Source organism: Syngnathoides biaculeatus, chromosome 16 (genome assembly GCF_019802595.1).
Source record: "Syngnathoides biaculeatus isolate LvHL_M chromosome 16, ASM1980259v1, whole genome shotgun sequence".
NCBI lineage: Eukaryota > Metazoa > Chordata > Actinopteri > Syngnathiformes > Syngnathidae > Syngnathoides > Syngnathoides biaculeatus.
The window spans coordinates 9,132,463-9,155,127 of record NC_084655.1 but is presented as its reverse complement, the minus strand read 5'-3'; the positions used below and the strand labels follow the sequence as shown (position 1 = coordinate 9,155,127).

The following is a 22,665-nucleotide window of genomic DNA, read 5'->3' as shown; positions in this document are numbered from 1 at the left end:
TCGTGCACCTACATCATAACATCACGTGACTTTTGTTTACCTTGCTATATTCCCGGTCAAGATAAGCATTGCTCAATGTTAAGTCGCTTGGAGTCCATATTTAATGCCAACATCAATTTTTTCGCCGATTGAGAAATTGGACTGTTAATTCGCTTCCGCTTGTCTTGGACAACTGGAAATGCACGTATCTGGTGAGAAAATCGTCGAGATTTACACGGAAAAGTTTGAATGAGTATAAGAGTCTGGACGCATACGAATACTTTGTTGGTGGATCTGTTCTCATCAGGAATAAATCCCACATAGTGACGGTTTTGACGGCTCGTGAACGCAGAAGTGTGTTCGGCGACATGTTAACCTGTGCCGGAATCCATCGATCTTTTCAGCTAGTATTCAATACAAACACCAATATTTAAATAAATGACCCCTGGTTTTACACAAACTCGCATTCATTAACTATGATTGAAAAAAAAAAAAAAAAAAGGACAGAGTCGTTTCCATGGAACGTATATGGAAGCGATTGCGGTCACGGTTAACCTTCGTAAACCTGTGCGACAGACAGTTTTTTTTTAACATGCATTGTTCGCAAATGACCCAACTTGGAATTTTTAAATACTTTTTGGTAATTTGAGATTGAGAAGAATAATTCCTACCTCCATAGGCGTGTGTGTATTTTGGTTGGGCACCATCCATGATATTTAATTGTCAAAATCCATTGATATTTTCTGGTCTTTTCAGATGGTGTTCCATAGAATGATCTCTTTGAATATCTGTCTCATCTGTTGTGACAACCAATAGCACAACAGGTCTTGGGTATTGTAAATATTCTCCTCCGGTTTAATGTCTCCCACAATGTCAAGCAGCTCTATTTGACCGGCAATATGGCGCCGTGAATATGGTGACGTCACGTGCACGAGCTCTGTTGATGGGTCAGTCATTCCAAGGACATCAAAATCATTGGTGCAGTGAATCTATGAGTTTGTGAAGGATAATGTACACACTCCTATTTTTTAAAGCCAAGTAAAGTATTCATTCTTAGTCATTTTAATGAATAACATTTGATTTGGAGGTTTTTCTAATTCATTTGCTTGAATGTTTCACTGTTGATGAGTTAGGGTAGAGTTATTTCAAATTTCAGGTGCAAGTCTGATGTTTGTAGGTTTGCTTTGAGAGATCTTTTTTCATCACCTGTTCACCCTTTGTCAAAATGTAGGCAGTTTCAAGCAGCCCTTGAAGATTTGCTGGAAGCCAGCCGCCTGTGTCCTTCCAACCGGGAAATTCAACGCCTGTTGTCTCGGGTTAAGGAAGAGTGTCGACAGCATGTACCCAAACCAGACTCGTCCACTCAAGGAAACTTCTCTAACAATGATTCAAGGAGCAGAGATTCCGATTACCTGCATGTTCACGCCAACGAGGCATTTGCCAAGGATGATGAGAATGAAGTGGATAGGAATAAGTGGAATATCTACGGACATCCAGGGTTGCAGTTAGCGCCTTCCCTCTCCCCAACTCACAATGTGCACAGTCCCCATTCGAGTCCTACCCGTTCGCCCTCGTCTTCCCCTTCTCACCCGGCCCCTCCCTCCTCCTCCTCCTATCACTGTTTCAGCCCTCCGACCTCGCCGCGGCAGCATCAGCAGCCCACAAGCCCGATGGCGGAGCGAAAGATGTTACCTGCTCACCATGCAGACCAGGGAATACAGCAGCATCACCATCCAGCGAGACCTTTTCAAAGCCAAAACCAGTGGCTCCAACCAGCCAAAGTCCAGGTTGTCAGAACGGGTCAACCCGCTTCAGCAGTCCACTCGAGCATGGTTCTGGGTACTTCTGCCTACTCCCAGTTTGCCCAACTGCCGCAAGAACTTGCTGAACTCGGGGAGGGATTTTGCCCTAGCCCCTTTGACATGAAACCAAGCCAGCAGGTGCATACAAGTCTGGGTTGCGGCCCTTCATATCTAAGAGAGACTGCCGATGTTGACCTGGTTTACCAATCAAAACCTACAGCAGCCTACGGGACGGGTGTGAGTCGCTTTGCGCAGCCCCGTCAGTTTAGCCGCAACCAATCCAAAGCTGCCCATTATCCCATGGAAGTAACTGAAATGGCAAACGCTCCCCCTGATGATCATCAGTATCTCCACCAGTCGGGCCTACGACACCCGACCTCGCCGGCTCTTCCTCAGAGATCAGTCATCCACTCCCACAGCACCAACGTCTGCATCTCCACTAGCAGCGGCAGCCTCGCTAGCGGGCAGCAGGCCAACCGAGGCCTGAGTTTCAGGACGTCAGCCTCCACGCAGCACGTGGACTTACCTTCACAAGCTTTTACGGGAGAAATGATTGGTCACCTGGATGATCTCATGCTCAACTGCTCTCCCCAAGCAGAGTGCGTAGTAGGAGGTGGGACTTATCCCGGAGAGGCCGGTCGTTCATCGAGGAACATGCCTTACATGGGCGTGAATGACAAGTCTGTCAGGGTGCTCCAACAATATCAGCAGCAACCTTCGCCCGCTTCCTCATCCAGCCTCAGCCCCTCTCGATCGTGGGCAGTGTCTTCAGTAGACACCATCATTACATCGCCTGCAAAACACCCCAGCAAACAAGCCAATGAGCTGAGCCAGTCGCAGCAGGCTTTCTCCATCGCCTATCACAACCGCAGCAACAACAATGGCCACTATGACAAGCAGCTACCCTATTACGATGTGTTGCCGGGCCATAATCCTCAGGTCGCCGGTCAGAAGCTGCCTTACATTGACGTAAAGCTTGCCCAAACACTGGCAGGCAATCGAAAAACATGTCCGACCTCTCCTGTCAAAGCTAAAAGACCCTTTGTGGAGTCTAATGTGTAGAGAAGGGGAAGAAGAGGATTCAGTAACTATTTGTACAACCTGTTGTCCTTATGTACGACATAAGAGACGGGTAAGGGTAAGACGTGAACTGATAACCCTCGAATGGTATTCGGGGTGCGTGATAGCCGATTTAGTTGAGAAATGCACGTTACAAGATCTCTGCCTGAAGCACAGGTCATTGTATAGAAGACTGTAGCAACCTCAACGGGAGGATAGTGGAATGTCCCCCAAGCACAAGGAGCAGTAGGGGCATTTAAGGTGGGCTTGATGTCTCCTCTGTGACTTCCTGTGGACACCCGTGGATGCCGATATGGATGCACAGTAGCAACTTGATGCCTTCACCGAAGAGCTGCACATGCACTTAACCCGCTCCCCATGGAAATCTGGATGAAAAAAAAAATCACTACAAGATGGTATGGCAAGCCATAGAGCATCGATATCTCCGATATCCATAGCCAGTATTCTGAATCATCCAATGTACTCGTACACACTTTGTCCTCGCTAGTAAAACAATTTCGCTCGCTAGTAGAACAAGTAGGACGCAGCAGTAGTGTTTTGGTTTTTTTTTTCCTGGTACTGTAAACCCACGATTGCAAATTACAAAACCAAGAATAGCGAAGCTCTCCAAATAATTGACAGCCATTGTAATTGCCATTGGAATTTTTTTTTTTTTCTGTTTTTTTGTGGGGCCTGGAGGGTTGTCAGGGAGGGGGGAAAAAGCATTGTGGGTAATTACTGCACTCTATTAGTGGCACTAGTTGAATTTTATAGTCACTAGTAGTACCAGTACTTTGGAGTTGTCAAGTACTACAGTTTTGTCCAATTAGTACGGCTAGTACAGTATAGAAGGAGATCAGTGGAGGGATGACCGGTCTGGCTCACTGTTCAGAGGACTCGAGTTCAAATCTGGCCTCCCCTTTGTGTCGTTTCCATGTTTTCCTTATGCTGCGTGGGTTTTTCTCCAGGCACTCCGGTCATTTAATTGAATACTGTAAATTGTCAGTACGTGTGAATGGTTGTTTGTCGTTATGAGCCCTGTGATTGTCTGGCGACCAGTCCAAGTTGTAGCCCTCCTCCTTACCAGAGAGGCTCCAGCACGTGACCCTCCCCTAAGATAATTGGCATGGAAAATGGATGGATGGTAATGGAGATGTTGTACTAGTGTGACCTAGTTGTTCTATTAGTGCACTGATTTGTTGTATTAGTATGGACAAAAAGCATACTAGTATATGGACAATTGCCATTGGATAGCCCTTCTCTGATTGCCGAGCAGTTTGAGAGACCTCTCACTGTCATCACAAGACTGACTCGGTGTGCAAAGAAAAGACAAGCAAACTGTATTTATCTTTTTTGTTGTTGTTGTTTTTAGATGTCTGTCTTAAAATGTGTACATTTAGTTGTCTTTTTGCTTTGAAAAATGGGACAAAAAAGATGTATATAATTTTGTGCACACCTTTTTCTTACACCGTTATGCATTCAGCATCCTGCAAAGAAAAAATAAGTCTTACTTGTAGTCGTAGTACTTTTCTGTTTTGTTTTAGCTACAATGATTGCACATGCGTGTTAGGGGTACATTGAAAAGACAAAAAAAAAGTGAAATTGCACAATATAATAGAATGGTTGTGGGAGAATAAAGTCGCTATATTCTAAAAAAAAAAAAAAAAAAAAGTAATATTATGAGAATTTTTATAAAGTGTTGTTGCAAAAGTATGGTATTTTATTTTAAGTTTGGACCTAATACTCTTTCGCTAGGATTTGTTATTGCCATGGAAAACAGCAGTTGAGACAATGGATCGTCGTGCTGTGGCTGTCACTCATGTCGCACAGTTTGTGGTTTTAGCCAAGGGTTTGGCCTACGTCCAAGGCCAAAGGACACATTCAGCATTTGAGCAACCTTTAGCACAAGTAGCTCTCGAGCGAGCGTTGAAAATCGTCTCAAGAGATTCACGCTTCCGTTCTCTGTGCCGTGTATCCTGTGTAGGTTTCACAGGCTCAACTTGTTCCATTTACTTTCTTAATGTTTTTTTTTAATGTTTTGTGAACATGAATGTTTTATTTTTCATTTCTTTTGATATGTTTCTGATAAAAACGAGATTTCTAACCTCTCCATCATGGTACAGTTCTCCGGTGTCACAGGAGCTGTGATTTTGACTGCTTGGAATTCTAAAACGGCCACTTGATTGGGTGTATTAAACAGATGAAAATCATTAAACGTCACTGACAACTCTGTGTAGTGTGTTGTTGTGTAGACTGCATGTTCAAAAGGATTTCAGAGTCTTGGCTTCAATTGGAATAAAGATGAACAAAATGTAGCCAATAGCCATCTCTTTTTATGAGTGTGATGCTGTTTAGGAGATTATGTGATGATGATGGGCGACTCATTTACAGCGCTAGAAAATATAGAAATGTCTTTTGTGTTCATAAAAATCTGTCAGTTCACATGAACATGTAAAGTTGTGTCCAATGTAACATATCTATACATTCAGCTTCAGAACATGCTCAGTCTGCCTTCCATATACACACTCATTCATAGATCCAATAGTTTGTCTTTTTCTAGAATTTTTATATCCATTGTCCCCACCCCATGCCATTGCATCATTCCACTATTGGCAGGAGATGGCGACTAAGACCTGCTGAAACTAGTGAAACTCCACTGTTTGCATTTTCCTCATGGATCCTGCAGCAATATACTACTCTTTAATGTAAATGTCTCACTTCACTTCAACATAGTTCCTTAGTACCAAGATGGTGCTGAATTAATGCTTTGGCTTGAGCACAAAACTGAGCAGATCTGCCTACCTAAGGTATGTGCTGTATTTCCAAAACAATAGATCCAAATCTTTCTGAAATTTCACATTTTCAAATTTGTGTTAAGAGCAGTTCTTTGCAACAGTCATTGTTATAATCACTGATCCTTTATCCACCCATCCATCCTTTTTCTTAGCCGCTTATCCTCACAAGGGTCGCGGGGAGTGCTGGAGCCTATCCCAGCTTACAACGGGTAGGAGGCAAGGTACACCCTGAACATGCTGCCAGCTAATCACAGGGCACATAAAGACAGACAATAGTTACACTCACACCTACGGTCAATTTAGAGTGCAATTAATGCATGTTTTTGGGATGTTTTAGGAAATCCACCCAGCCACGAGGAGAACATGCAAACTCACACAACCCTGGTCCTCAGAACTGTGAGGCCACCGCCCCGTGTCGCCTTGATAAATTATGTATTCAATATTTATCATTTTAATGTTTTTATTACACCACGCTTGATATGGTGGGTGCAGTTGTACCCTGAATCATAGTACCCATCGATAAGTTTAACAATTCATTATCAAAAATATTTGTGTCCATGGATTAATTAACCTCTGTCAAATGTATTTTTAAACCTGGGAACAAAAAAAAACCCTGTTAAAGTAGATGAATTAGCTTTTAATTAGTTCCTGCCAGACCTACATGACAAGTATACTGTTTCACCAAATCACTTATTTCGGTGTTTTGTGACTGCTTGTAACAATAGGTTACCAATCACTCGAGTCAATATCGCCTATATCCATATTCGCCAAGCCATAACGTTTGGTAGGTCTGAGTGAGGCTCGTGTCCATTCAGCTCAGTGGTACAAATCATTTTGTCGATGGAATTCACCAAAAAGGCCAATACCTGATGAAAGGAATGAACACATCTGCCTCACAGTTCTGAGGTGTGAGGTTTAAATCTCGGTGCCAACCTTCCTGGGATTTCTCTGGGTACTCCTCCCACATACCAAAGAAACTTGTGTGTCAAGTTTAGAGGAAGGAAGAGTCCAAATTTTTTATAGGTATGAAATGTGAGCGTTAATGCTTATTTGTCTCTGTGTGTCATTCATCGGCACGTGGGTTGCGCGCTTCGGGACCTCGTCAGACCTCTCTTCTGACTGTGGCCCTCAGTTTACCGCCGAACTCTGGAACGTAGTCGCTGAGAGTTTGGGGGTCAAGCTTCACCGCACTACCGCCCTTCACCCCCAGGCGAATGATCTCTGCGAGCGTTTCCACCGCTCCATGAAAGCAGCACTGCATGCCAGCTCGACGGATGGCAACTGGTTGGATAAGCTTCTGTGGGTCATGCTCGGCCTCAGGTGCGCCCCCAAGGAAGGACTGATCGCCTCGTCCTTTGGGGTTGGCCCTCCCCCTGCGCCGGGGGCAGCCCCCTTTGCCCCTCCTCCCTGCACCTGCCAGGGTGACCTCGAGCCTGTCAGGGCCCTGGCCCCTTGACTCAATGGAATGTGCGAACCCCCCACCCTCCCTTGACCCCTGCAGTGCACACCCGTCAGGCTCGAGCCATCGTCCCTCCACGGCACAGGGATTTTGGCTGTAGGTGAATTCTGGGGGGGCTTGTATGGTGCTTTACATAATTCACCTACGGAACCTCGAGTAAGATAATGAGGTTTCGCACGGACATGATTGTTGGTTACACCTCCGGTGTTCGAGTGTTAGAGAGTTCCCACCAAAATGGGTTCACTCTGTTGATGTCTGCAATAAAACGAGGTTTGCTACTATGTTCAACACTCAGTCTCCGACTCCTTTTCTTCGGCGCTACACACACAAACTTCATATTGAAATCCAAGAGGATAAAAGGATGGAATTGGACTACACATGTAAAGCAGGGTGAGTACTTTTTAATTGGAAAGCTCATGAGTAATATCATTGTAGCCTTTATAAGTGAGTTAGGTTTGATTTTCTACAAGTCAATTTAAACAACAGTGATTAACTCAGTCAGTACCGTAGTCACCAGTTGAAAGAGTTTGACTTGGCTCATAATGGAACTCAGTACTCTGTCTTAAAGGTCTGATGTGATACAAACAGGCAAACAGAATTTTTTCTTGCATGACATCGCACATTTACGTGTTACGAACCCGACTCATCGGCATAAAACATTACACACTTCATTCAGCAGGTCAGTGATACACAAACAAAGTGAAAGTTGTTCTCCTGCAATGTATAATGCACTGATAATAATTCAATCAAACTCAGAGAAGATACTTTACCTTCGAACATACAGCCTTGTTTGTTATTGTCCACACTAAGTTGTACACGCGCTCTTCCGCGAGCCTTAATCCATCGTAGACACTTCGTCACCTGTGTTTTAGGCTTTCGAAAATGAATCGACCGGGCCCCTTGTAAACTACCAGGATATCTTTCATCAGAATTGCACGTTCGCCAAGCACATCTGAGGACCATTTTCTTCATAACATTAACTTTTCCAAGCGCACGCGACTGACAACCAGCATTGCTTGTGAGACAATATGGCGAGAGGGGTGTGTCAAACCAGGGGTTAAGACAATGCGCCTATCTGATTACCCATTATTTTACGAGTGATTGACAGGTCGGAAAGGTCCATTTTTCAGCGGTAAAGAGTCAGTGGTTCAGTTCATCGCTGAGTTACAACGTCTGAAATTAATTCAATTCAGTTTTTACGTTCAGTGCCGTTTTCCCGAAGAACTTTTGAGGAAAAGAACAATATCATTTCAAGTGGTCGACTTACTCCTGAAGTATTCATCACGAAAACGGGGGAAGAATTTCACTTTCAAGCCAGCACGTATGAGAAACATAAATGTCTAGCTGACTGCCCACAGGTTAGCAAACTGTTCTGTTGGCCCCCGGACCACACAGTCTGGACCATAGTCCAGGTTATAATGATTTAAACAACCTTCGCACTGCTACGAATTCATAAGGTAGGACATTGATTTATTGTTGAGTGTGTTTGTCCTGTAACTGCCCTTATCCAATATGTCAATGTATTCATTAGTATTGGCAAATTTGTGGCCATGTGATTGAGTCATTTCACTGACCATGGAGCTGCTTACAGTGTGCCTGCATCAACCTGCGTCAGTCCTGAATATTTCCGCTTCAACATTATACCTACACTGTAAATTCCAACAGATTATTGTTCGTTTGGGGCAAGTGTGACTATGAAAGTGTCTATCAAAATAAAGTTGCTATAGTCGTTTAAAAAAATAAGCTACCACGTGTATTGTAATAATTAAATACTCCCAAATTTTTCACCGCTCACCCTAGCAGCCGCTCGCATGTGTGTCACTTCAGCATGACCACTGTAAAACGTCACCGCTAGCCAAAGCGCATTTTAATGCACGATGTAAATCAATGTGCTTTACGTGATTATAAGGATTTGAATACAAAGAAATACAACATTAAAAACTGGGGGGAAGACAATAAAAATGGCAACAAAATATATGTTAAAAACTTAAAAATAATAGTACAATTAAAGATGGTGTACAGTGCAAGAAATATCCTTGAAAGTGGAAACACTCTAAAAAGCATGAGAAAAAAAGAAGAGTTTTGGGGCTGACATCACCTCTGTTGGCAACTTATTCTATTTGTGTTCAGCATCATAGCAAAATGCTGATCTACCATGTTTGCTTTGGACTCTGCACTCCATTATCAGACCTGAGTAAATCCATCTCAGAGCTCTACTGGGTTTGTATTCCGTAAGCCTATCTTTCATGTATTCAGGACCTAAAACATTTAGTGATTTTTAGATCAGTAGCAGAACTTTGAACTCTGTTCTAAACCTGACTGGGGGCCAGTGCAAGGACTTTAGAATTGGAGATATATGCTCTGACCTCTTTGTTCTGGTAAGAACTTGAGCTGCAGCATTCTTAAACAGCTGCAGCTGCTTAATGCTCTTTTTGGGGAGTCGAGTCAGAAGACCATTACAGTAGTCAAGTCTACTTGAGATAAAAGCATGAATGAGCTTTTCCTAGTCTGCTTGAGACATACAAGCCGTCACTCTAGATATGTTCTTGGAGGCAAGGTTCGAGAGAGCACACTTCGATGGTTTGGACATGTCCAGAGGCAAGAGAGTAAGTATATTTGTAGAAGGGTGCTGAGGATGGAGCTGCCAGGCAAAAGAGCGAGAGGAAGACCAAAGAGAAGGTTGATGGCTGTTGTAAGGGAAGACATGAGGACAGTTAGGGTGAGAGAGGAAGATGCAGGAGAGAGGCTTACATGGAAAAAGATGAAACGCTGTAGCAACCCCTAACGGGACAAGCTGAAAGGAAAAGAAGAAGAAGAGTCTAGATATGTTCTTCAGCTGGTAAATGGCAGTTTTTATGATTAATTAGATATAGCTGCTGAAAGTCAGGTCGGAATCTATCAGAACACCAAGATTTCGGACTTGGTCTCTGGTTTTTAAGGCTAGTGAGTCCAGGTGTTTACTAACAGCAATCCCTCTTTTCTTTATTGCCCAAAACAATTGTCTCTGTTTTGTTGTGGTTTAGTTGAAGAAAATATTGTCTCATCCAGTTATCTGCTTCAGTCAGTGGCACACCGTCTCAAGTTGAACTGTAGTCATCTGGGGACACTGCTAAATATAACTGTGTGTCATCTGCATAGCTATGATTGTCAAAATTAAAGTATATCCATATCCCATTGACCAACTTTGTCCCTTGTAATTACAGGGTGAAAATATACCTGATCTCTGTAGGAGTTTGAGGTATTGTGGAAAAGACCTGGAAAATATCAGTCAGATTTAACAGATAAGTCTTCGTGGATGGAGGAGAGACCTTTCACATCTTTTAGTGGACGGTGGTTTCAGGTGAGTTGGATGGGAGGAAGATCTTGGTTTAGTATGGACTGGACTCCAATATTGACAATACAGGTAGTCTTCATCCTATCCATCAGAGTTAAGATTGTATTCGGGCTAGGAGAGGGGAAGCCAACATGTACTGCAGATGGTTTGGTTGTCTGAGTTGTTGATCGCTTCATTGGGGCAGGAAGAGCTATGGGAGATTTAAAGTACTGGCAGATTCCATTTGTCATTTGCTCCTCCAATTGTTTGGATGCACCTTGTCACTTCATCCTCTGATTGTTTGGGAACTGCAATCCTCTTGTTGTTGATTTTTGGAAACATTTTCTTTTCAGGGTGGTGAATGACGTACACAGCTACCACTCCAGCGTGTACCCTGTCTCTTAACTTCCATAGGCTCCACCATACTCACAAACCATAATGAGGAAAAAGTGAGGGATTCCGTTAAATGCAGTTCAATCCGCCAAGCGCAAGACTTGAAGGCTTTATTTTCAAGCATCACCAACAACAAATACGTAGCAGTACTTTCTATACTGTTTTCAAGTAGCCAAAGAGATGAGAACAAAAATTAAAATAAATATAAACACCTATTCAATAACGGGCCATGTATCATATGCACAGGCAGCAGATTTTGTTTTTGATCTGAACTGCTAAGACACTGCATCTGTGAATCTGTACCTATATCTTTGTAGTGTTGTTGGACTGTTTGGTGTTTAAAATACAAAGGAATAATAATAATAAAAGTATAATAATATAAATATAGTGAAGCTATGAAACCTAAGATAGATTTATTTTCATAATGATTAATGAGGTCTGAAGAGCATGTACACTGGACACAAGGACAGGTACCAGTTCGGACCGCGAATGGTGAAAATTTGTAAATAATTTCTTTGTTCATTATAACTTTAAAATGTCCTTTAAATTTTTAAATAAAGATAAACCAGGAAAAAAAGCATTTTCAGGGTTGGTACCCCCACTCCCCTAAGATCATCATATAAAAGTTTAAAAAATTAACATTGACAATTAAATTGGAGGGGGTACTCCACAAATCTGTGAATCTTCAGGCGCTGAACCGCAAGTATGCTGGCATCCAGTGTACAGTATTATTTTCACCTTTTTTGACTCTCACAATTTACTCCTTCCACATTTCTAACCTAAACCAAGCATTTCAAGGTTCAAATATTCCCAAAATTCATTTTAAATATCTCCCAGAATTCCAAATTCTTGTAATTAAAAAACAAATAAACATTGGAGGTGAATGAGACGTTCAACAAAAGTTACTATTCTTTCACATTTCCAACATCAACCTTTCAGCTTCTCTAGGACATTTTGGGAACTATTTCTCAAATTCCCAAACTTCCCGTGTTTTTCAATATTGCACATTTTTCATCACAACATTCCAAATACATTCAATGGTGACACTTGACATAATTACCGCTTTGCACAATCCTTTTGACAATTCAAACTGTTTTAACGCCAAACTGTTCAAATAATTCAAGACAATTAAAAATACCCTTAAATTCTCACATTGATTTTTTTATGTAATATATTGACCTCACCTTCCACATTTTATGCCCAATTAAAACCATTCTGGCTTCAAGTCTCACATTCCACATTTCAACAATTCGATTAGTAACATTTCAGTTCTGTCTTAGTTATTATACTCTATTTGGTAAAGTCTGAAGTTTGTAAATAAAGGCTATACCAATTATCTGTATACCTGTGATTTAATGACATCCAGTACTCGAGATGAATGTTTTGCCGACCCTAGTGAGTATAAGCATAACGGAAGATAAATGGATAAAAAGATTGTTGTTTTGATTGACATGGTCAGAGAACGATTGCAGTAGAAGTGTGGATCAAATTTGGCTCACTGTAAATTTACAAAAAGCTCTCAGTATGAAGTAATGCAAGCCTACACAACTGCAAACTACAACCCCCAATAACAAACTTTATTAAAAGAAGAAGGTAGCAGAAGATACCGCCACCAAGGCTTCAAATTTTATCACCTGGTAAATAAAGTAAGGTATGTAGCTGAGAGAAAATTACCAATTTCCATTGGAAAGCATCACAGCATGTTCATTGGGATTTTCCACATTCAAAAATATGAAGAACACACACAGTTAACAGGAATTGGCACACAAAAACACATCAACACCACACTGATGGTCACTTATTCTCTTTAACCATGTCAATCAAAAGTGAGCATTTGTATTGTTTGTCCAATACATTTGCGTCATCGCTATTCAATTGCATGCTACAATAAAGTAAGTGAATCAACGCCACAAAACGTTAAATTGCTCCGAGAGCAGTTTGAAGTTATAATGAAGCCAATGAGTTAGGGCATGGTGGGTGAGCCCCCTTCAGTCAGGGTCTTGAAGTGGACTGCCAAGGACTCCTCTTCAGGGTTCAGTGGCCGCCTGTACTCTTCCCTGGTGATGATGTAGCAAAGCAGCACCCCAAAGCACACAAGCAGGATGCCCAAAACATTGGCCAGAACCCCCTCAGGTGGAAAGCTCGAATAGGTGGACCTGGGCCAAGAGGCAGCAAGTCACAATTAGAGCAATAATGGGCTCCGCACATATTCACACTAGCAGATTGTTGAAGGAATCCATCCTCCTTTATTCACCATAAAACGCTTCTGTTTTTATGCTCAGGCCAAATTATTTTACTTTTAATTACTTTTCACAACCCGTGAACTGCTCTAAGTTGAAGTAAATAGATGCATTTCAAACAAACAGAAGTAGTCCTTTGCCACCATCTTGTGGAATCTAAAGGCAATTGCAAACCTTTTTGGCCTGGCGTCAAGGATTGGGTTTCAATGAAACAGCAGGGGTTCCCTTCCCCCTACATGGTGTCTCTCAAAGTACCCAAAATATGGCCCTTTGTAGAATAATTTAAAGTGCCACTGACAGCCAAATATACATTTTAAAATATATATTGTTATGAACACTACATATAATATTATTCACTTCAATGTGTATACGAAAAGAAAAAATGAGCGGAGAGGGTGTCATTATGGCACAAAGTTGCTGAAGTCTCACTCGACATCCCAGTGGCGGCCATATTGCCTGCAACGTCATTTGAAGATGTTACACTGGCACAGTCGCCATGGAAAACAAGCTGTGCCCCGTGCTATGGAAGATGAACAAGAGAGATTTTTAGATTTTTTTGACGCCCCTTCTGAGACTGAAGCTCATTTCAAAGAAGAGAACATCTCAGAATCGAGGGAAGTGACCAAGGCAATAGTTCCCTCTCGTTTCAAGCTATATTTAGGTCATATGCGGATCACTTCTAACTAACAATAGACTCTCCGACAGACGGACGAGGAACCCAATGAAATATTCAAAATGACAGGCCTATAATGGATAAATCCGCACAAGGCTCCTCAGCTACGCCTACTTAGATACTGTTATGTACCCCAATCTTCCCATCAAAATGGCGGACGCAGTGCGGCCGAAGCGTGTTATGAGCAATTCATTAGAACTAATTTCCGATAGTATTTCTGTTTCCTTTCTGCCCACGGTATCAGAAGTATCGACAAAAATTGTACAGGCCTGAATCACTTTCAACAGGGATATATTCATAATGTCAAGGTTTCCCAAACGGGAACGCCAGTTAAAGTTTCTGCAATGTGTTGGCCGTCGGTGGCCAGTTGGGGGGGAAAGCTCCTTTCTCCTCCCCGCCCGATCCACCCCTGCATTGGGGCTCACGCCGGCCACCGGCAGGCGACAACGCCAGCTCGCGTCAATCGACACGTTTAGCACCCCTGACCTCCGTACTTTGTGAAGTTATTACGATGCGGATCTTTTGTTATGTTCTGATAGAAGGATTACGCCGTTGGACGCGGATGGAACTTTTGATTATTGTTGCTTTTGGACAAGTTGGACGAGTTTGGTGACTACGTCGTTTGGCTCGTTAGCTCATATTACAAGCTATAAACTGTCTCTGTACTTCTATTTTGTTATTGTTTTGTGTTGTGTGTGATTAAATTGTCTTAAACGCAATACAAGTGCTTTGTTATATGTTGGTGGTTTGACCAAGGGAATTTATTCTAAATTATCAAGTAACATATGCTATAAACTGTGAGACAAATTAGTCCCCCCCCCAACTATTATTTTTTTAATAGCTCTATACACACCTACCTGTCATTTAGAACTGAGAAGCGCTCTCGTCCTTTGCACGTATGCAATCCATTTTTCACGATGAACCGGGTGTTTTGGAAAAGTGTGAAGAGCGAATCCATCCTCCCATGTGTTCCAGCAAAACAACAAGCCGACATTTTGGCTAACACGCTGAAAAAAACGGGTAATTTCTCGCCTGTCCAATAGGTTAAATCAATAAAAACAGTCGAGCCCGCTACTGAAAAAAACCCACCACTTCCTGGTTCTTCCTCAATACAAAATCCTAGAGACTTTCCCTGGTGGGAGATGAAAAAAAAACGATATACGGCAACCTTCTGACTTGTGAAAAAACAGATGGGTCCATTCCGGATCATTATTTTTGGTTAAAAACATACTGTTATGTTTTAGGTGTCAGTGGCCCTTTAATTATACTGTTTAATTCTTGTTTCTATCTGCCGTGTACCAAGGGCAAGTGTTTTGTCTGAACATGGTGTTCGTTGTGGAAAGTCTGTGACAAGCACAGAAATCAAATAACAGAACACCACTCGGGTTCTGATCGGGAGGCGTTCTTCCTAGTCACACTTCTGCAGGTTTCACTGTCATTGCAAATGTGAGTGTTGAAGTCAAGCAGTATGCCACACGTACTTTGCACTTCTCACCAACCCCTCTCGAGTGGTACCAGAGTGCAAGCCGTCTATTGAGGTGAGCCTGTCTATGTCTAATTGGCTTTTCTCAACCTCACGCACCAGATCAGGCTTGTTTGGTGACACAGAGGTGAGGTACCCTATCCCTAGAGCCAGCTTCTGTAGCTGTGGATTGGACCACCCCTGTCCCCACCTTTAACCCCCACCCAGATCACACCTGATCGTCTTGGCCTCTCCTACGGGTGGTGAGCCTATGGAAGTCTGAACAATCAAAGTCATTCAAATACCCGAATGAAAACAAACATTCTTCACCATTATAGTGCAGCTAACCTGGAAATGTAGACACTGATCTGATCAACAACCATTGTGCAGCTGAATATGTGAGTAAAATGCATGTAACATACACTAGATGTGGACATACATGATACTGAAGAGGAGTTTTTCTGTGATACCGAGCAAGCTGGTCCCCACAGCCATAGCCAACAGACCCAGACCACAGAACGTATGGACGGGGAGGTACATGGCTCGCAACCACGATGATGCCACAGGAAATAGGAAGAACAACAAACCCATGACCCACTGTTGGGAGATAAACAGAAAATGTGATGAAGACAAACGTCCTTGCGTAGTATGTGTACACACTGAATGTATACCAACCTGCACGCTAAATAGGACAATGGTAGCCATGCCACACCAACTGTGCAAGGAGTACATGTTTGGATACTTGGCTGCTCTGTGGGAGTCGAACACAGCTACTATACCTACAAATATACCCGAAAGGCAAAATGTAAATGTGGGATGGTGCCACACACATTTAGAAAGACAAGAAAAATGAGAGACAAACAAAATCACTCATCTATCCAACTTACCGACGATGCTGATGATGAGGGCGAGCAAGTGAATGACGCCATGAAGCACCTTAACATTCTTTTTTGCTTCATTGTGGAATACTCTGTAGACCAGGATGGCTGTGAATACAAAGTTGAACAACAATTGCTCCAACTTTTCATGAATTGGTTTGACAAAGGCTTTTAAGCTCTGTAAGGATTTGTTACGTTGTACCTTTGTTAAAAGAGCCCATCACAGTCTCACCTGAACCAGTATCTCTCCTTACTTCACTATATTGGAGTGACTTTTGTTGGCATATATTTACATAAGATGTGGCTCTCTGTACTCATTGTCATTCATTTCAGATTAAAAAAAATACTTTATAATTACTTTGGAACATGAGAACTATCACAGTTATTATACATTTTCTACTCAAAGAGAACGTGAAATTGCAAGGTTGTACAAAATTATGAAGGCCTTTCACTGTTTTAGAGAGACACTTCCACACAAGATTCTATCAGTGTGGTTGTCCACGCCTACCCCCAAAAACAACATACAGTAGACAACTTTACTGCTTGCAAGGCTCCAAAACTTTTGTAAATATTGATCGGCGTCTACCGTACTTTGTGTATAATCCACATACATGTATAACACGCACCCCCAAAATTGACCTCAAAATTCTGGAAAAACCTTCTACCCATGTATAATGCATTATATTTGATTTTGCTTCTACCAGTATCTTCAAATCGTGAAGTACAGTATTGTGTATTTTTTTTTCTTTACTTGCTCTTGTTTTAAAATTTACAGCGCTAATTTTATTTAAAAAAAAAGAAGAAAACACATACTTGTGCTCATATATTTGATTACTCAGGCATAATTTGTAAGATGTGTACAATTCTTTCAACCAAATATCAGGGACCAGGCAAAAAATAAAATTTTAAACAAGATTCAACTTAAACTATCAAGCATTACCATTAAACAAATTGCCATAAAGAAATCAATAGTGGTGGTTATTCAGTCATCAGTTGTGTATATTTAAAAAATAATAAATTTTGCCTGGGTGTATAAACTTATGAGCATAACTGAACATTCTGTATATTCAGTCATATTGAAGTGAAAGTGTAGGTTACACCTTTTTCTACTTTCTAGTAGCATGTTTGAAAGAAAATGTATAGCTTTTGCATAACTTCTGGATGGTAGCATACATTTAGAAAATGTGACTTCCGACATTTTACCACATACAGTGAAGAAAATAAGTATTTGAACACCCTGTTATATTGCAAGTTCTCCCACTTGGAAATCATGGAGGGTTCTGAAATTTTCATGGTAGGTGCATGTCCACTGATAGAGAGATAATCCAAAAAGAAAAATCCAGAAACCACAACATATGATTTTTTTCTTTTACAATGTATTTGTTATTATTTATTAATTTATTATACGGTAGATTTCTCAAGGCACCTACCAGTCTGTGTTTTGGGTGCGAAGTTCCAGGTCAACCCTGTCAGGTCAACCGTCCTTGAGTTGCCTTCGTCAACTCTGGTTTGAACAAATATGGTTGAAATACACCCCCATGGGAAGATTTTTGAACATGGGAAGAATTAGAAAACCCCTCCTCTTCAGTTCCTATCTCTTCAACAACAACTTCTTTCCCTCAGCCAGAGCATTGAAGATGTGTCGTGGCTGGGTCTTTCAACGTGACAATGACCCGAAGCACATAGCCAGGAAAACCAAGGAATGGCTCCATAAGAAGCATATCAAGGTTCTGGCATGGCCTAGCCAGTCGACAGACCTGAAGCCAATAGAAAATCTTTGGAGGGAGCTAAAACTCTGCGTTTCTCAGCGACAGCCCAGAAACCTGTCTGATCTAGAGAAGATCTGTGTGGAGGACTGGGCTTGTCTGTAATCGCAAACAAAGGCTACTGTACCAAATAACACTGGTTTTCGCAGGTGTTCAAATACTTATTTCCAGCTGTATCACACAAATAACTCGTTTAAAAAATAAATAAATCATACATCATCTGGATTTTTCCTTTTAGATTATCTCTCTCACAGTGGACATGCACCTACAATCAAAATTTCAGACCCCTCCATGATTTCTAAGTGGGAGAACTTGCAATATGGCAGGGTTTTCAAATACTTATTTTCTTCACTGTGCTTATGCATAATGGACACTGTTGACTTTTTGGGAGGAGATGCACATTATACATTCATTTTTGGAATGCTAAAATCATTTTGAACCAGTAGAACACATAGAAAATGAACACTGATAACAGCCACGAATGAGGTGCTTCATGCCGGCAAAGCAGCGGTAAAAGCCCGGTCAGTGGACTGGTTCTTGAAGAAATGGTCGATTTGACAACAGGCACGTCCATCTGTTGACAAATCGGGTACGTCCGTGCTGCGGGTCCCAATCCCACATATAAACTGGTGTGTGTGCTCGTATGTACACAATCCCCTCAGGGTGTTTCCATGACTTGTGAACATCTTGCTCATGTCCAGCTGACCTTTGGCGTTATCACTTTAATGCAATCAAGCTTTGAAACAAACAGCTGTCCTGTTGAGCCACAACATTTAATGTGGTTAAACATATTAGCAGAAGAGCTGCAGGAGCCAAAGGGAGAACAAGAATGAAAAGGCACACAGACAATTAGAAATGCAACAGGTTGCAGTAACACACGAGTCACTACATTTGACCACAAATATAAGCTTTGCATTTATATATCGTTTTGATGGTGCAGTAGCTTGTGTATGGAAGGTGAATGTATGTCTTTATGTCGAACCCTTTCAGTTTATATAATTTTTGTGTCCATTTGAAGTTCCTTGTGCTGTATAATAAAAAAAAAAAAAAAAAAAAAAAATTCAAGACGTTATAATTCTCACAAACATACATTAGTATTGAAAGTATATTGTAATAGTATTACCTGCCAATCCCTTCTCAGGACAAGAATTGCTTTTATTTCTAGTGAAACTAGTCCCTTCCCTGACTGCTGTAGAGCATCGGCCTCACAGTTCTGTGGACCTGGGTTCAATCCCAGCCACGCCTGTGTGGGGTTTGCATGTTCTCCCCATGCCTGTGTGGGTTTTCTCCAGGGACTCTGGCTTCCTCATCCCAAAAACAACTATTCATTGGAGACTGTTGTCTGTCTCCATGTGCCCTGCGATTGGCTGGAAACCGGTTCAGGGTGTACCCCGCCTCCTGCCAGATGACAGCTGGGACAGGCTCTGGTCCTCCTGCAACCCTGGTGAGGATAAGCACCTCAAAAAAAAAAAAAAAAAAAAAAAAAGGATGGATCCATCTTATTTGGTCTTGAATGTGAGAAATATCTGGATATTCCACAATATAAAGCATATTTAATCATTGCTAGTGCATATTTGTAAATCAGGTTTGCTGTTTTCCATTATTTTAATAAAGAACTTCAGATTGCAATTTCAGGGATGGGACTCAATTGCACTAAAAATAAAAACATAATTATCGTTCACTATTGCTGTTTCAGGTCTCGTCTCAATTAGTGGTAGCCTAGCCAACAAAGAACAGAGCAGGGTTCACAAAATTGATCCTTCCAGCCACTGCTTTTATACAATTTTGTAATATTTGTATTCCTGCAAAAAATGCAACAAAGCTGTTGCTTTGATAATAAAACATGTTACTTATCAATTCTGTTGAATGAAGATGTGAAATTCAAACTGAGGTTTGTGACTAATCACCATCTCCCTGTAAGAAGACCAAGCCCAGAACCATGCACAGAGGGTGTAGGTTGAATTCCTGTTGCGTGCCATCCCAAGCAAAGCCCCCTTGGTAGTGACCCATCCAAACGCCAGTCAGCACGACTGATGTCACACCCAGAACTTGGGAGCCTCCCACCAGCCACGCAAACGTAGAGCGAGCAGAGCGGGAGACAGAAGAATCCTCCATGATCTGAGAAAGAGAGAGAGACAATGCAATTGCAGACTACATCTTTTGCCTGCAGCTCTACTATGTACAGACCAAATTCACTTATGGAGTACATAAGATTAGAACATCAAATTGCAAAGTAAACATATTTCCCTTTCCAACATCAACAAACTGTAGAGTGCCATGAACAATTATTTTCTTCAGTGTACTTATCGCACTAAAATGTTTCTGATTATCAAGACAACCCAAGTACATCACAATATGAGGAGTTTTACTTACTGTGAGGGGAAAAATGTATTCCTTCCCCATTTGAAAAAAATAAAACAGATATAATTGCCAGTGCTTTGCTGCAACCCGAGCCCAACTACTGATGCATCACAAACCTCAGTTTGAATTTCACATCTTCATTCAACAAAATTGATCAGTACCATGTTTTATCATAAAAGCAAAAGCTTTGTTGCATTTTTTGCAGTGATACAAATATTACAAAATTCTATAAAAGCAGCCATTCAAATTTGGAATCACTTTAAAAAAAAAAAATGGCATTTCACCTGGTTCAGCCTTAACGAGGGTCACATCAATTTATGCTTTAAAGCAAATCGACTGCGTTTACTTCCGATTCCTTGCAAACATTTAAACAAAAAAATTGAAAACTGTCTTCAATCTAAAATAACATTGAAATGCTGGGAGACTTTTTTGCAACCAAACCCTTTTTTTAAACTGAACAACAGATGAACAAAAACTATCACTAAATTGTGTACAGTATCTATTTAGCTATTGATCTGTCGTTAAAAATCCCACAGTATCTGTAGTTATTGCGATTTTTTTTTAATATGCTTTAACAGAACACTTACTGTTTTGCCCTTTTAGTTTATTGCTTGCAATTTTTGGGGTGTGCTCAAATGCATTTCAAAAGCGTGTTTTAATGGGTCTGTTATGTCCCCATCGCGGATTTTCATCTGAAGCAGGTGAGGCTGGACCGAAGGTTGAACTATAAACGGGCTTACATTTGTATGGTTCTACAAAAGGCCCGCATATTATGAAGAGCGACAAAAATTAGTTTAACACCCTACTGTAGAGCATATGGAAAACAGAGAAAAGTTCTCAAAAAGCGTGACGCCTACTGTCACACGCGGATGTTGATTGCCATAATAACGACCTGCCATCTGTTATCCGACATCGTGTTTAACGACCTCACTCTGGCCACTAAAACAGTTTCAACCAGTCGCTCAAGTAGGAGGAAATCTAAATAAGTTGCTCAGGCTCAATACTTACTGCGTGGTCCGCTTGTCGTCGGGTACTGTCGTGTTGCAAAGTGGCCGAGCGTTCAATTTATACACATCCGCCTTCTTCCTCCTCCGTCAAGCTTGATTTTCTGAACAGAGCCAAACCACGTGACTCACACAATCAGGAAATAACAACTTTAGCATTCTCCCAGCCTTCATATTACAATTTTACGGTGCTGCACGATTACCTTTGCTACTGTATCGTTTCAGTCTGAAAAGAAAAACGTCAAATTCGATGGCGACGCCGTGTCCGGAGTGATGGCTCAGCACCTACGTAAAAGGGTTTAGTTGCCTTGACAACCCAAGAGGACCGGGAATGGCCAAATTGAACCTCAGACGGAGGTGAGTGGGACATAATCCAACCAGTGGCAATTTTCTTAACAGCTTCTTTGAGCCGGAAAGGAATATGTTTGTTTTCTACAAATATTATACCTATATATTATATTATATTATACCTAACTTTCCCTTTCATCCTAGCACAGACTCTTCTGTCACATAACACACCAGACACCTTCTGCCAACTGTTCCAACCTGCTTTTCTACAAATATTATACCTCCCATGTACCTTTGTTTATCTATGGCAACAAACAGAACAATTAAACGCTCTTCTTCCACGATTTCTGTGTATGCATCACCATTGCAAGGGAACCCCACGTTGAAATACTCTTTAATAAACCAACTTTTACACCAACTACTCCCTAAAAAACGAGCCCTCAAATTACCGCCACAATGTGCTCATTCTACTACAGAAGTATAGTAGGCATAGGTGTTAATGAAAAACGAGTTTCCCCAAATAGCGATATTGGAATTTGTGAAGCTGGATGGCCTATGTCGCTGTTATCTAAATCTTCTTTTTCTTTCGGCTTGTCCTGTTCGGGTTCGCCACAGCGTGTCATCTTTTTCCATCTTAGCCTATCTCCTGCATCTTCCTCCCTAAAACCAACTGTCCTCATGTCTTCCCTCACCACATCCATCAACCTTTTCTGTGGTCTTCCTCTCGCTCTTTTGCCTGGCAGCTCCATCCTCAGCATCCTCCTACCAACATACTCACTCTCTCGCCTCTGGATATGTCTAAACCATCTACAGTAAGTCTGCTCTCTCTAACCTCACCTCCACAACATCCAACTTTGGCTGTCCCTCTAATGATCTCATTTCTAATCCTATCCAACCTGCTCACTCGAAGCGAGAACCTCAACATCTTCATTTCTGCCACCTCCAGTTCTGTTTCCTGTTATTTCTTCAGTGCCACCGTCTCTAATCCGTACATCATGGCCGGCCTCACCATCGTTTTATAAACTTTGCCTTTCATCCTAGCAGAGACTCTTCTGTCACATAACACACCAGACACCTCCCGCTAGCTGTTCCAACTTGCTTGGTTTCTTCACTTCCTCACTACACTCTCCATTGCTCTATATTGTTGACCCCAAGTATTTGAAGTCGTCCAACTTCACTATCTCTTCTCCCTG

General features: G+C 41.7%; 2 protein-coding genes across 4 annotated transcripts in view; one reads left to right on the top strand and one right to left on the bottom strand.

Moving 5' to 3' along the window:
- Positions 1–5,072, top strand: part of tanc2a (tetratricopeptide repeat, ankyrin repeat and coiled-coil containing 2a) — a 29,406-nt gene extending 24,334 nt beyond the window's left edge. For both annotated transcript variants that reach the window (XM_061845810.1, XM_061845811.1), the window contains one exon: positions 1,211–5,072. In XM_061845810.1, coding sequence (XP_061701794.1) covers positions 1,211–2,843 — 1,633 coding nt within the window. In that variant the 3' untranslated portion in view covers positions 2,844–5,072. The remainder of the gene's footprint in view (positions 1–1,210) is intronic.
- Positions 5,073–10,874: 5,802 nt separating this feature from the next.
- LOC133514885 (transmembrane ascorbate-dependent reductase CYB561) lies at positions 10,875–21,510 on the bottom strand. 2 transcript variants are annotated; one of them, XM_061846956.1, is made up of 7 exons: positions 21,388–21,510; positions 21,189–21,288; positions 19,727–19,937; positions 16,063–16,161; positions 15,851–15,954; positions 15,615–15,772; positions 10,875–12,956 (listed from the first exon to the last, which is right to left on the bottom strand). In XM_061846956.1, the coding sequence occupies exons 3-7, from the start codon at positions 19,932–19,934 to the stop codon at positions 12,764–12,766; spliced, it is 762 nt and encodes a 253-aa protein (XP_061702940.1). In that variant the 5' UTR covers positions 19,935–19,937; positions 21,189–21,288; positions 21,388–21,510; the 3' UTR covers positions 10,875–12,763. The 2 variants fall into 2 exon arrangements, with proteins under 2 accessions (XP_061702940.1, XP_061702941.1); XM_061846957.1 differs by having other exon boundaries at positions 12,820–12,956; positions 15,646–15,772.
- Positions 21,511–22,665: the final 1,155 nt, after the last annotated feature.